General features: G+C 38.2%; 1 protein-coding gene across 2 annotated transcripts; it reads left to right on the forward strand.

Moving 5' to 3' along the window:
- Nucleotides 1–801: 801 nt before the first annotated feature.
- Nucleotides 802–11,955, forward strand: c19h6orf62 (chromosome 19 C6orf62 homolog). 2 transcript variants are annotated; one of them, XM_072283543.1, is made up of 5 exons: nucleotides 802–2,219; nucleotides 5,754–5,930; nucleotides 7,127–7,252; nucleotides 8,534–8,668; nucleotides 10,887–11,955. In XM_072283543.1, the coding sequence occupies exons 1-5, from the start codon at nucleotides 2,091–2,093 to the stop codon at nucleotides 11,010–11,012; spliced, it is 693 nt and encodes a 230-aa protein (XP_072139644.1). In that variant the 5' UTR covers nucleotides 802–2,090; the 3' UTR covers nucleotides 11,013–11,955. The 2 variants fall into 2 exon arrangements, with proteins under 2 accessions (XP_072139644.1, XP_072139645.1); XM_072283544.1 differs by having other exon boundaries at nucleotides 5,757–5,930.
- The last annotated feature ends 1,564 nt before the right edge of the window (nucleotides 11,956–13,519 follow it).

A 13,519-nucleotide genomic window follows, 5' to 3' on the forward strand; every position in this document is an offset into this window, starting at 1 on the left:
GTTGGCTCAAAAATTCATTCTTGGAAGCAAAACTAGAGGCTGCAATGTATCATGGCTCAGAAGTATATTTGGCAGAAGAGTATTCAGTACTATTGTAGGCTGTCTGCAAGATGTTGCATTTGGTCACTGGCACCATTTTGCTGAAAGTCTTGATTGTATTATATTATTTGAATTTAACTAAACGTACCTTCAGTTGAATTCTGCTATAAATAATTCTTTAAACTGTTAACTCAGTCTATTATTAAATTAAAAGGAAAATTTTACATCGCACAATTTTAGAAAGAATTTTGTGGTTTTTTTTTCAAGTCTAAGGTCCAGTATAATTCATGTACTTGAAATGAAATTCCGAAGTAATTATATCTATTGATTAACCAGTAAATCTGAGAGGGATACCTTTTTGTATATTTATTAGAACAGCCAAACTAAGTTAAACATCTCTTTAACTATGTTTTACTCTCCTATATACTTCCTTGAGCAATTAATAATATATTTTATTTTAACAATGAGATATGTTTCCAATAAAACATTTTTTAAAAATCTGAACATCTGCAGGAAAATCTGCCTCAGAAAGTTAAAAGGGTAAGTACACTTGGGGGTGGGGCGTTGGGGGAAAGAGGGAATGGACCACGTGATGAGTGGTGACGTACACAAACATGTTTACATAGTTTGAAAGTAAGCTAGAATTTGAAAAAAAGAAAAGTAAATGAGTTGCTTAAGGGCATTGGAGTGTTAACCTAGGTGCAAGATGCCGATTTAAACAGAATCTACCGAAGCTGTATTTTGTGAGGGGGGTGAGTGGGTTGTGACGTTGAGCAGCCATCTTGCGCTGGTGTGGAGGCGGCGGCGGCGGTGATCTTTGCTGTCGTCTGATCTGACGGGAGCGCAGGGAGCCGAGCGGTGGCCCGGTCTGACAGGCCGAGAGTTAGCGGGAGCAGCCGACCTTGGGCGAGGGGCAGTGAAGGAGCGAGAGAGGAGGCAGTAGTCGGGCCGAAGGCCGTGGTTTTGTGCGGTTTTCTCACGCCAGGAGCTCGCTTTAAGACTATGGGTGACCGAGAGCGCAGAGAGCGCGGCTCGCTCACACTGACGGGTTTGACCGGGTTTGTAGTCTCTTCTTGACATGGGCGGGGAGTGACAGTCAGCGTTAGTTTGCAATATATATATACTTTATATATATGTTCAATACAAACAGCTTAGGAAAGGAGTTAAGGTAGAAAACCAAAACAATCAAAAGGCGGCACAGCAGGAACTCCCAACAGTTAAGCCTGTGAGCAGATCTATAGAGGCAAACATGATAAACAAGTGATTTTTTTTTGTTTTCTTTGTGTAGGGCGATGTCAGGAAACCGGTTAAAGGTTTACCACCATGTTGTTGATTGAATCCAAGTCTTTGGTAAAGTCAGAAATGCCCTTTGCTTGGTATTTTGTTTGTTTCTACTCATGTGCCAATGAGCCGCGCCATGTAGTTGATGTGCCAGTGCAATCCTCTTTGTCTTTTATTGTCTGTCCTTAAAGCAAAAACTAAAAAGGAAAAAAAAATACAATCACCTACTCCAATATGTTTGAAGACAACTGTGCCAGAGGCTGCAGGTAAACTTTTCAGGCTGTTTTTTTTTGTGTAAAAAGGCAAAAACCTGGCCTGTATGTAAACATGGGATCTGGCTACATCATTTCTGTGTCATCCTTGGGCACACCTGAATCTCAGTTAGGTGTTTAATTTGTTGGTTAGATCCATTGGTATCCATCATTGTAATCTAGTTTTAGTTCAGCAGGTTAAAATTTATCTCTAATTTGGATTGCTTTGGTTTGTAAGTTTTGTTAATGTGAATTAAAAGTGAGTTTAGTTCCCTGCACTCTGATGTGACCGCGTATATATAGGGACTGTTATCATGACTGGACTCTGGCCAACATTTATCCTAAGTTTTTGCACAACACAGTTTTAGAGCTTCTGGACTAGTAGTTGTGGTAGTTTTTTTTTAAGTTAGTGCTACCAGACATGTTCTGTTGTGCTGTTTTCTTTTGAGAGAAATTGCCCATGTTAGATTTTGTCACTTTGTCATAAGCTAAAAAGAGGGTTAACACACTCAAAACAAAATGGGTGACCCACACTCTCGGAAGAACCAGACTTTAAATCGACTGCGTGCTCAACTTAGAAAGAAGAAAGAATCTCTGGCAGATCAGTTTGACTTCAAAATGTACATTGCCTTTGTATTCAAAGATAAGGTAAGATATGATCTTTCCTGGCATATTTGTCAAAGGTGAAATGTAGAATGCTTTCTTCTCTAGTAGTGGGGTGAGAAGTTGCTTTACAGAATATTTACAGGGCAGTCCCTTGATAACTGTAATTGAGGTTCATTGAAGCATCTACATTGGCAGAAGTTCATTTAGGCTTCAATGTAACAGTCATGATAAAGAACATTGATCTACCTACTTATTGCCTGTTGCGCCACTGGCATTTAGCGCAGCAATGAAGGTCCTCCATCTGTGGCGGTGTTCAGGGCTGCCTTCATTGTGTCATTAGCTCGGCTTTCACTACTGTCAGTCATGCAAGTTCAGGATAGAGACTCAGGAATACTGTTGCACTCAGATGTGGAAGGTTTCTTCATTGCTGTTTCCGTAACAGTTTTGTTTTAGCAGTCAGGGTTATTAGCCCTGAACTGAACCCGGAGGACTGGTGGACCACTGTTAGTCCGGCCTCTACCCTTTGACCTGTTCGGCATGGGTAACCCTACCAAGAGCCAAAGCATAAAACCCTGACTCAGCTAGCATAGCTCTCCGGGTCATTGAGGCACATAAGCCTTCAAACTACGTCAAGGCTGTTGTCCTCTTGGGAGGAAAGAACATTGAAGACAGTAGGGAAACTAGCAGTGATTGACAGAAAGGAGGAGAGCGGGAACTTATGGTGGATCACAAACATGAGAAAATCTGCAGATGCTGGAAACCCAAAGCAAAACACACAAAATACTGGAGGAACTCAGCGAGTCAAAGAGTAAACAGTCAACTTTTCAGGCGGTGACCCTTCTTCGGGACTGGGGGTGTGGGGGGAGATGCCTGAATTAAAAGGTGGGGGGAGGGGAAAGAGGCTAGCTGGAAGGTGATAGGTGAAGCCAGGTGGGTGGGAAAGGTCAAGGACTGGAGAAGACAGAATCTGATAGGAGAGGGGAATGGACAGTACGAGAAAGGGGAGGAGGAGGGGACCCCAGGTGGGAGTAATAGACAGGTGAGAAGTACAAGGTCGGAGTTGGGAATGGCGAGGGGGAATTTTCTTCACCTTTTGAAGGAGTCAGTATTCATACCATCAGGTTGGAGGATACTCAGACAGAATATAAGGTGGTGCTCCTCCACCCTGAGGGTGGATATAGTTGGTCGGATTAGCTGAATAGAAAGGTGCCAAGTAGAATCCCTGATCCCTGAGGAGATGTACTTATGGAACGGCAGCAAGAAGATGGGATGACATTCAGGTGTGGAGGAATAGTGATTTTTGGGATGCATGTCCACAGTCAGTTCTGGATAGTTGGGAAGCTTTTCTTTCGGTCAGACATAGAACAACTGGCAGTGATACTAGAATTGAAGATTTATTATTGTTCACAGTTCTGGTCCAAACAATGTGGGAAATGTGCTTACACTGGAGAGAGTGACGAGATTTGTAAACATGTTGCCAGTAGTGGAAACCTGTTGCCAACAGGGGAAGATTAGATAGGTTGGGGTTATTTTCTTCATCTATATAGAGGCTAAGGAGAGACTGAAAAATGTGAAATTGACGGCTTTGGATAGGTGAATAGAAGGTACCTAAATATACCCCTCACTAAAGAGACAAAACCAGAAGGCACAGATTTAAACCTAGAATAATCCTGGATGAGTGTTGTTGGACTTGCATTTGTCTAGCATGTGGAGAGTATTACATCGCATTACTGGCTTCTATGAAAGGCCTTGAATGTCAGGAGGTAAGTCATTCACTGCAGGATACCCAGCACAGGCACAAAGGGCTAACTGGCCTCCATTTGTTTTAATTCTATGCTGTTCTGATATGGGCAGACTTTCCTGGAAAGCTGAGGAAATAACTGCTGTGGTTGTCTCTTTATCAAAAACTTAAGGGTTGTACAGAATTTCTTAATCACTTTGGAAACTGAGGTTAATATGACACACTTGATAGTTACAGTTAACCCTTCCAAGGATTCTCACTGTGCTTCCTTTGGATTATTTTGTGATTTGCATTGTCATTTGACAGGGATATGAAGGTTTATTTGCTTTATCTTTACAATAAGTGAGGTAAAATGTTAGCTTGTCCACATTTGCTTATCCTGTAAATGACTACCATGATTAATCCCACCCCAGTGAAACTCTGTAATCCAGTTTGTGTAGGGCTCTGGTGTTGGGCAAGCAAATTTTCTGGACTATCAGATACTATACACCTACACACTTCTAGTTCTCTTTCTGATGTTATGTAGTGGACTAATAAATTTTTCAATGTTCCAAGTGAGTTTAAAATTAATGCTTGAAATGGAAATGGATGTTTCAGAGTGCTGTGGGACCTTGGGCCCTGCCGAGTTCCAAGTGTGAGCTGAATTTCTGAACAACTGAACAGTTGTTAGAACTCTGAACTGAAGTTTTACTCTGTCCTTAATTTTTCTTATCCCTCATTTCAATATCCCTTTAGTCATTTGGTTGCTAATTAATGTTTATACGACACTCCTCAGTATACACTAACACTTCACAGACACTTTAAATTGAGACCAAGAACACAAGCTGTTGTATCTGGAATAATTTTATTCAACCTCTTCATGCTACTTGGTTAAAGTGAAATGCATTTGAGCATGTGAACAGTATGAAAAATGAATTTTATTGATCAGTTGGTTTCATTCAAATATTCTTTGCGATTTTTTTTCAATTGTCCAAATCATTTTTACAATATCACTCATTTCTGCTTGCTGTCTATATCTGTGGTTGACAATGTTTTCATGGGGATCTCAAGGAAAGGAGAATGGGGAATATACTGGTTGGATTGGGCTCTTGTTGACAGCATTTGATTAGGTATCTGCTCCCTTGAAAATTTGATCTAAATACTGAGGCAAAGGTCACATCAGAGTTTTTAATAGACATCTGTAGGTAGTTGGAAGTAAAGGCAACTTAAGCAATATGGGAATAGAAAATAAGCACTTGATAATAGGACTACTACCCTAATGTTGGCTAGTTGAGTTAGGAGCATATTCCATCCTTCCTCAAAACAAGGCTTGATTAGTTGTTAGTTTTCCATTACATTAATCCCAGTTGACTGTCTCCTGATGACATTTGGATTGTTCTTGATGGTGATTTGTTTATATTCATGCTTGTGTGCATTATATTTTTAATATAACTTACTTAAATTTGTGAGAACATGATTTCTGCTTAACAAGGATTCAATAATTTTGTTAAAGTATTTTTAAAGTTGAATTTTTAAAAAAAATTCCTTTCTTTGATATTTTTCTTCTTGCATTTCAGATTTTCCCCAACATTTTAGAAATTTCACTTCAGAAATTATTATCCTGTGTATAATAGGTATAGTGTGTATAGTCCCTGTTTTTATTGTCCTGTGAAATGAAGAGCTTACATTTTTAAATGCAGCTTGCAATCCTTTCCAAATAGAGCTATTTTTGTGTTTATTGAATCAATATATTTTAAATCTGTTTTGAAAAATGCAACTTGGCAGTAATAATTTAAAAGAAGTAGCATAGAAAATGTTTTATGTTAAGAATTATGATTCTGATATTATGATTTAAGAAGAAAAAGTCGGCACTATTCGAAGTGGCTGAAGTTGTACCAGTTATGACCAATAACTATGAAGAAAATATCCTCAAAGGTGTACGGGAGTCCAGCTACTCCCTGGACAGTTCCACAGAGCTGCTGCAGAAGGATGTAGTGCAGCTTCATGCACCACGCTACCAATCCATGCGCAGGGTAAGTACTTCAGAAGAATTATATAAATTGAAGGTTTGCTTGGAATGACACAGAGTGGTAGAATATGTCACATCAAAACGTTCAATTAATAACAGCAACTTCCTTTATCGTAAGAGGGAAAAAGGTTTGTAGTTGTTTGTACATAGATAACCATTTTTTCCGCAATGTTCACAGCCAAAACAACCATTGATACTCTTCAACACTGTAAACGCTGGAAGTAAGAAAATACTCAAAAGGTCTGGCAACAGAGTAGTGGGAGCAAGAAACAGTTTCAGGTCAAAGATCCTCAGTCAGACGTATTAATATCCATGGACTTGTAATTATTTATTGGCTTAAATATAAACCTGATTTTGATATGCTAAGGTCTTTTGATTTGTACTAATATGGAATCGTCTTGCTTAAGGCTGATCATTTTTCTTGTGACTGGTTTTATTCCATTTACTGATCAGCATCGTGTAAACTTAATTTGGTGATGCCAATAGTTTCTTGCACTCCCTTCAATTTTAACTGAAAAGCTGACTACTTGCCTTCGAGCTTATGATCTAATGGATCTTTTAAGATGGAACTTCAAATGTGATAATAGAAGTTCTCCTGGACTTTGGTTTGGTAACGATTCATTGATTTGAAATATTAGATTTAAACTCATTTGTTAAATCAACTGATGTTTAAATGTTTTGATGTAATATATTTATTAGATTCTCTTCTATATGTCATTTCAAATTATTGTAAATGTTACTTTATTGATTAGCTTTTAAAACTGTTTAGATATGCTTATTTAGTTGTGGGAAGGCAAAAGTTGGTTCCATGGCTGAAAATGCAGTGCAACAAAGGAAATTTGGCTGTGGTAGATATGATCATCTGCAGGGATCAATTTATCCTCATTAATGCAAATATTCTTTTGTGGTTTAATGCTTTTAGAAGTTCTTGTTATTTTCTTTCTAAGCTATATTAGACTGGCATTGAAAGATGACGATTTTAGTTATTTAGAGCAAAGGGTAAGTATGGAAACTGGAAGTGGTTGTTAGCAATTCACATTCTTTTGACTTCTTGCCTTGTATTATAATGCCTTGTAACTCTTGATCCACAACCAAGATTATCATTCTTCATAAAGTCAGAATCTTTGTTTTTGTGTTTCTTGATGTGGAATCCATTTAATATCTCTATTGGAATTTCTCTCATTTCCTGACCTATTTTAGGATGTAATTGGCTGTACACAGGAGATGGACTTTATCCTTTGGCCACGGAATGATATAGAGAAGATGGTCTGTCTCCTTTTCTCCAAGTGGAAGGGTACAGATGGTGAGCCTTTCAGGCCTGTTCAGGTACTGTTTGTACATAAACATGAGCCAAACTTTTGGATGCCTATCACAATTGATTTGACTTGCAGTTTGCCAAGCTTGTTGATAGTTTTTATGGTTCTGTGTTGGTTTGATGATTTGCCTGGATCTTTGGTTTTGTTCAGACATTATGTATTTTTAGTTTGACATTGTAATTAATTTGTAGTATATGGGTTTCATTTCAGTTGTCTGTCAGTCATCTGTGTAACGACAAATCTTGATAGACTTTGTTCTTTGCTTTTATGGATGCCTTGTTTCTTGTTTTTCCCTCTAGCGATCTTAACATCGTGTTGGGTTCACATTTGTAGTTGTGCATCACCAAACCAGCATAAAAGTAGAAACTCAGTGGGCTTGGCAAACTGCAAATCAAATCAATTGTGATAAGTATACTGTCAGCATTAGCACAGTAACAGTGGTTGTCTCTCATGTGCAGCGATGACAGGAGACCTGTGTGGGAGAGTTTTTAAAGTGGATAGGCCACTGCACTGGGGCAGTTCCTCTCTTGACCCCAGAAGTCCAGGTTCAGTGGTACAAACAAGTGTCACGAACTGGGGTCTTCCTTTTGTTGCAGTGGATGACCATGGTGTCTTCTGTGCCTTGTCATGCTCTTTGCTTTCCACGGAGCATTGCAGTACTGCCTTCCTGGCTGTTGGATGTCACTGTAGATCTCATCTGCCCAGTCAGCCAGAGCTGACTTAGCGTGCTAGGACAGGCATATCCCTATCTCACCGGGTATGAGGCCTGCTGGCTACCTTCACCCTTGCCTGTTGAAGTGGTGTACTGGGGTGTGGCCACTATCACATGCAGACAGCTACTTGGAGCCATAGGTGGGAGCTGAGTTTCTGGTGGGGACCAAAAGTGAGTGAGCTGCCCCAGAATGGACACAACAAGCCCCTTCACCAAAGGTGCTACCCCTCCCTGGACACCCAATGCACACCAAGCACAGTAATTAAAAGGGTTATTTATGCATAAACCAGAAGCATTTTGTTTGCCTGTGGTACTTCAGAACCAAGCTTAGCCCTTTGATTGTCTTGAGTCCACAAGCACTTATAATGAAGATGTTGGATTGGGACCAATAGCAGGGGTCCTGTCAAATCTTAGCAGAATTACCAAGGCCAATTATAAAATCTATGCATCTAATAAACCTAAAAGGAATAAAACTAGATCTTTCAGATCTTGGCAGATAATTTCTGAGTGCTTGCTGAACATGAAATTAAGCAACAAATCTTGTTTTCTAATATTTGAAAGTTCTTACTGTTTACGCAGGCCAAGTTTGAGTTTCATCATGGCGATTATGAGAAACAGTTTCTGCACTTAATTAGCCGGAAGGATAAGGCAGGACTCATCGTAAACAACCCTACCCAGTCCATCTTTCTGTTCATTAATCGTCAGCACTTGCAGGTGAATATAATTGTGGGCCTTTACTTTCCTAAACTTATTTGGTCCCATCTGTTTGGGTGAAAAAATGTGGAACATTGCCAGAGGTTTACCGGTGAAATTCGGCATGATTATTTTTCCCTTTCTTGCTGCTAACTTAATATTGCTTTGTGTTCTTGAAATAAGTCTTTGTGAACTGTGCACTGCTATATACAGTGACTCTTTGGCTCTCTGCATGACTGCCTACAGATCTTGGTAGATTTACTTTTAGGACCATTGCAAGGCAGTTAAATTTGAAAGTTATTTGAGTTATTGTATGCTCTGAAAATCTGCAGAGTACAGATTTGCTCATTGTATGGAAATAATCATTGCATTGTAAACTCATTGTTTGGTGAGCTCAAAATTTTTGAAATGAATCTACTTATAACTTTGGATCTTAAATCTGTACTTAGTCCTGAACCTAGCTCCATACTATTGGAGTTGGAAAATAAAATCAGTATTATTTGCTTTGTCCACCATATTGACATCAGGCAAGATGAGATTAAGTCTGTTGTAATCTCCTTAACAGGTAACGTGGCATATTACCAAAAATGCAATTTTCACCCATGGGAGATTTTGCTGTTTATAGCCGGAGTAGTCAGTCAAGCCGTTAACTTAAAGTGACATTTATAGAGGCAGTGTCTGGTGTGAAACATGTAAATGACATATCTGTCGGATGTTGCGAACTGAGATTAACTGGAGCCTCAGTGCTGGGAATCTTGGCTTGGAAGTGAATGCTGACCTAAGATTGTTAAGGGTCCAGTGAACTTGGAAATTTTGCATAGAGTGGCTTAAAATGCTTCATGTATATAACCAGATCTTAGGAAATGGGGAGCAGATGTCACAGCTGTCTGGCCAACCACGAGGTTTGTTTCAGGTCTGTGATCTTGATCTTGAAGAAAAGGTCTCAATAATGAATCTTCATTATTGAGAGGGGGAATATCTTGCAGCAGGGGCAGGTAGGTAGAGCTTCTTGGTGTTGCAGATGTTGAGTACAAGTACCATCCTTGTGCTTCGGTGAACAGATCAATGATGTAGCTTAGCTGCAGGTGCACAAGTCTCATCTGGATACTGCAGTTTGAGTACTGAGGCCTTGGTGATCTCTTTCTGAAGTCTGGTTGAATGGTTTTCCATAACTTCTGAAGTTTAAATACATCCCACAGGAAGTTAGGCATAAGGTTGTGACAGAAAAGATTGAGAAAGATCAGAGCAGTAGTACAGCTCTGTCAGGAGAAAAGATTTCCAGACAAAAGATTTAAGGACATGCTTCAAGTTTCCTTGAAGTTCAACATCCCCACTGACTCTTAACATGAAGATGTAGTAGAAGATGGTGTCAGTTTCTGGAAACATTAGTGTGAAGAAACAATCACACTGAAAGTAATTTCAAACTAAATGCTTCACTGCATAAGAGTTCAGTATAATGTAGCTACATTTAGCAATTCAAAGCAAATTTCAAAATTAAAGAAATGCAAAAATAGTGCTATTGCATTAATTCAAATACAGTAGGTTTGACCTTTTTTTAATTTAATGAGGATGGTGGCCTGAAGAAAAACAAGAGCTTTCAATGTGGAAAAAATATGAGTGTTTTGTATGTTTAGAGAAACCAAATGTCATAGTTCACAAAACTGTTGATCTGTATATGTTCAAAGAGTAAGCATATTTTGATTTGGATAGAATACATTCAGTTGCAACTAATCTAAATGCACCTTGTCTCTGGAGCTGCTATCTTTTTTTCCTCCATGGATAGAGATTTAGTTTCTGATGACTGTTTTTGAGGCTGGAGGTGGTATTCTTCACCCTCAAAGGACAAGCTTATGTCACCCAGAGCAGTAAAGAAAGTTATTTTTCATATCTCCAATAAGACTTGCATGGTTAATTATCCCATATTGAAAAAGTTGATATTGATAAACTTGAACTCAAAGTCCATCCATAGTAAGTCAAAAACACAAACTTTGGATGATTCATGATGCATAGCTATTTAAAATTTAAAAACAAAACATGCCATACTAAGTTTGAGTAAGCACAGTATATGTGACATTGAAAATACTTCACCTTTGAAGATGTGCTTGAATGCATTGACTTTTGAAAACTCATTTTCAAAGTACCTTCAGTTTTGCTTCATATTTATTGCACATCTGTGTTACAGCTTATGATTTCTTATGTGTAATGGTGAACAATGAAGGTGTCACGTTTTATTTTGCAGACTCCAAAAACCAAGGCCATAATTTTCAAGTTATGCAGTGTCTGTCTTTACCTGCCACAGGATCAGCTCACCCACTGGGGAGTTGGAACCATTGAGGACCATCTCCGTCCCTACATGCCAGATTAGGGGCATCGGCCAGCAATACAGGGAAGACCAAAAGTGTCAACAACAGTGAACTTATATTTCATCTTTATTTCCTGATTTTAAGATGATTAACTACTTGTGAAAAAGAACAGTCTGTTACAAAGCATACTCTACTTGAAATTTTCTTTCTAGTCATGCATATCTCAAACTTTATTTTTTTTACATTACTGCCTGCATATTCACCAATAGGCTGCTTAGATCTACATTGTCAGTTTCACATGGAAAACAAAGGTGAAATTTGAAGATTGTTTTGAACTGCATAAATATCTGAAAAGTACATGATTAATCTTGTTTCTGCTGGTTATGTAACCTGACACACTGCATTGTTTTGAGATGTAATGTTGGGCGAGTTCTGCATTTGATAAAGAGTTCAAGTAAAGGATTCATCTTGGATGTGTTGTACAAATGAAGGGCTTCAAACCTGAATAACACATGGTCCTGACACGCATAGCTGTTGAGCACAAACTGTTCATAAGAGGATGGCAAGCAAGCGAAAGAGGTAGCGGGGGGAGGATCTTTAGTACCCATTTTGGTATCTGTGTAATGTAGGCTATCACCACCATGTAGTCTACATTTAAGTTTGCTGGCATGTTCTTTTTGGATCTTATTCCCTTAGTTGCTATATAAATGTACAAAGGAATTTTTCTTCTATTCTTTGGGGAGATTTTAGCAGGTTAATAATGGCAGGTTAGACTCAGTAAATAACTGGAGTCTAAAGTAGCGAAACAGCTACAAGATTGTCACTGAAGTTCAATGTTACTGGAATCTTTAAAAAACTTTCCTGTAGCTGAAGTAGCTTATTTACCTAGAAAGGGAGGTTGGGACTAAAAATGGATGAAGGTATAAAGTCAGTTTTTGATTGTGTAAAAATATGCTGATTGCTGATACAACTCTGTAAAGTTAATAAAATAATGAAGAAATACCATACTTGCGTTCAAGAAAATGCACTTAAAATTGCTTCTTTAAAAATTCTGGAGTGTTTCAGTTGGGTTATTAAGGTCATTACTTGTAAGACATGATTTTGAACTTGCATAATTAATGCAAGGCAGGCTGCAAAATGAATCAAAGGAGGAAAGAAAGCATTTCTCTGAAGCTGTAAGAATTGTGAGCTTCCTGAGCTTATTTATGCATGCCTGCTACTTCAGTTAAGAACAAGGCTAATCAGTAGGAAATTTGTATTCACCTTCTGTTGAAATTGGGAAAATGAAAATAAATCTTTAATCCATATTCAGAATTGTTTTTATCATTCAAAATACTGTAACTGTGTTAACAATACTTTTGAGTTAATGATGCTTGAATAAAAACAAAATACCTGCCATTTCCACACCAGAAAATGTATTAACCTCTTAGCAAAGTAAATCCCACCAAGTAAAAAGACCTCAAGGCAATTGAATGCAGACAGCAATTAAACATGTCTGATATAAGCATCAAGAATCCAAGTCAAGCTGTGTGAAACGTTTTCATGTTAGCTATCCATGAGGATTTGTTTGTACTCCTGCGCGGTATTTGCTAACATCAACAGAGAGGCGTTTCAGCTACTCAGGTAATCACGAGGAAGTGGGTGGAATGTAAAAGTAAAAAGAAATGCCACATTTCATTCAGAGGAAGTTCCAGTCTTGGTGACTGACCATGAGCTGGAAGGATTATCTTCAGGTTTTGACTGCTTAGAGGAGATCTAGCCTGAGCTATGCAAAACGAGGAGGAAGGGGTTTCAGGTTCATAGGCCTGGAGAGAAAAGCTTTGAATACGGCTTAATACATTAGGACCTGTCCTCTAGATTTCTTCTGATGGAACCATGTAATCTGTAAATTAACTATGTGGTCTTGAAAATAGCATTAAATCTTGTTTAATACCACTTAATATTGGTACGGTTTTACTGAATAATAAAATTAGACTGAGTTACTTTTAGGCAAATGAGAAAAACTTACGATATGGAAATCTCACAAACCACAATGAAATGGTTCATGATGATAATGTCATTTTATAATCCCCAGAAATAGGGTGGCTGTGATTCAGTAATTTGTGGGATCCCGTCTCTATTGCATGAGATTAGCTCTACAATTCTATCATCTAATATATTCCATGATGGCATAGGGACAAATGGTTGAATTTTAGATTACAGATTCAATTGCTCATCTCAAAGTTCAAAGTACTTTGAACTTTGATATTGATATCCTTATTTTACTGCATAATGAAATTAGCATTGGACAAAATCAACTTATGAAAGAAATCTCAAATCTTGCAAAATTTAAATTACGGACCCAAACACTAATTTTTCACCATTCTTCTATTGACCAAGGTTTTCAAATTCCTGTGTTCATTTTCTCATACTTTTGTATATATAGTTAGGACACATGTAACATCAAGATTAGACTCGAGGAATAGAACAACTTGCACTGGAACAATGAACAAAATGCATATTCAAATTACTTTTATTTTCTTTACTGCCAGAACAAAGATATTTTACAACCAAGAAGTATTGGCATGTA

The sequence above is a fragment of the Mobula birostris genome, chromosome 19 (assembly GCF_030028105.1).
Source record: "Mobula birostris isolate sMobBir1 chromosome 19, sMobBir1.hap1, whole genome shotgun sequence".
Classification (NCBI taxonomy): Eukaryota; Metazoa; Chordata; class Chondrichthyes; order Myliobatiformes; family Myliobatidae; genus Mobula; species Mobula birostris.

Coding starts and splice junctions, on each gene's coding strand:
- c19h6orf62 (XM_072283543.1), top strand. CDS start 2,091: ATGGGTGACCCACACTCTCGGAAGAACCAGACTTTAAATCGACTGCGT. Junction 7,253..8,533: donor AGCCTTTCAGGCCTGTTCAG/GTACTGTTTGTA, acceptor CTGTTTACGCAG/GCCAAGTTTGAGTTTCATCA. Junction 8,669..10,886: donor TTAATCGTCAGCACTTGCAG/GTGAATATAATT, acceptor TTTATTTTGCAG/ACTCCAAAAACCAAGGCCAT.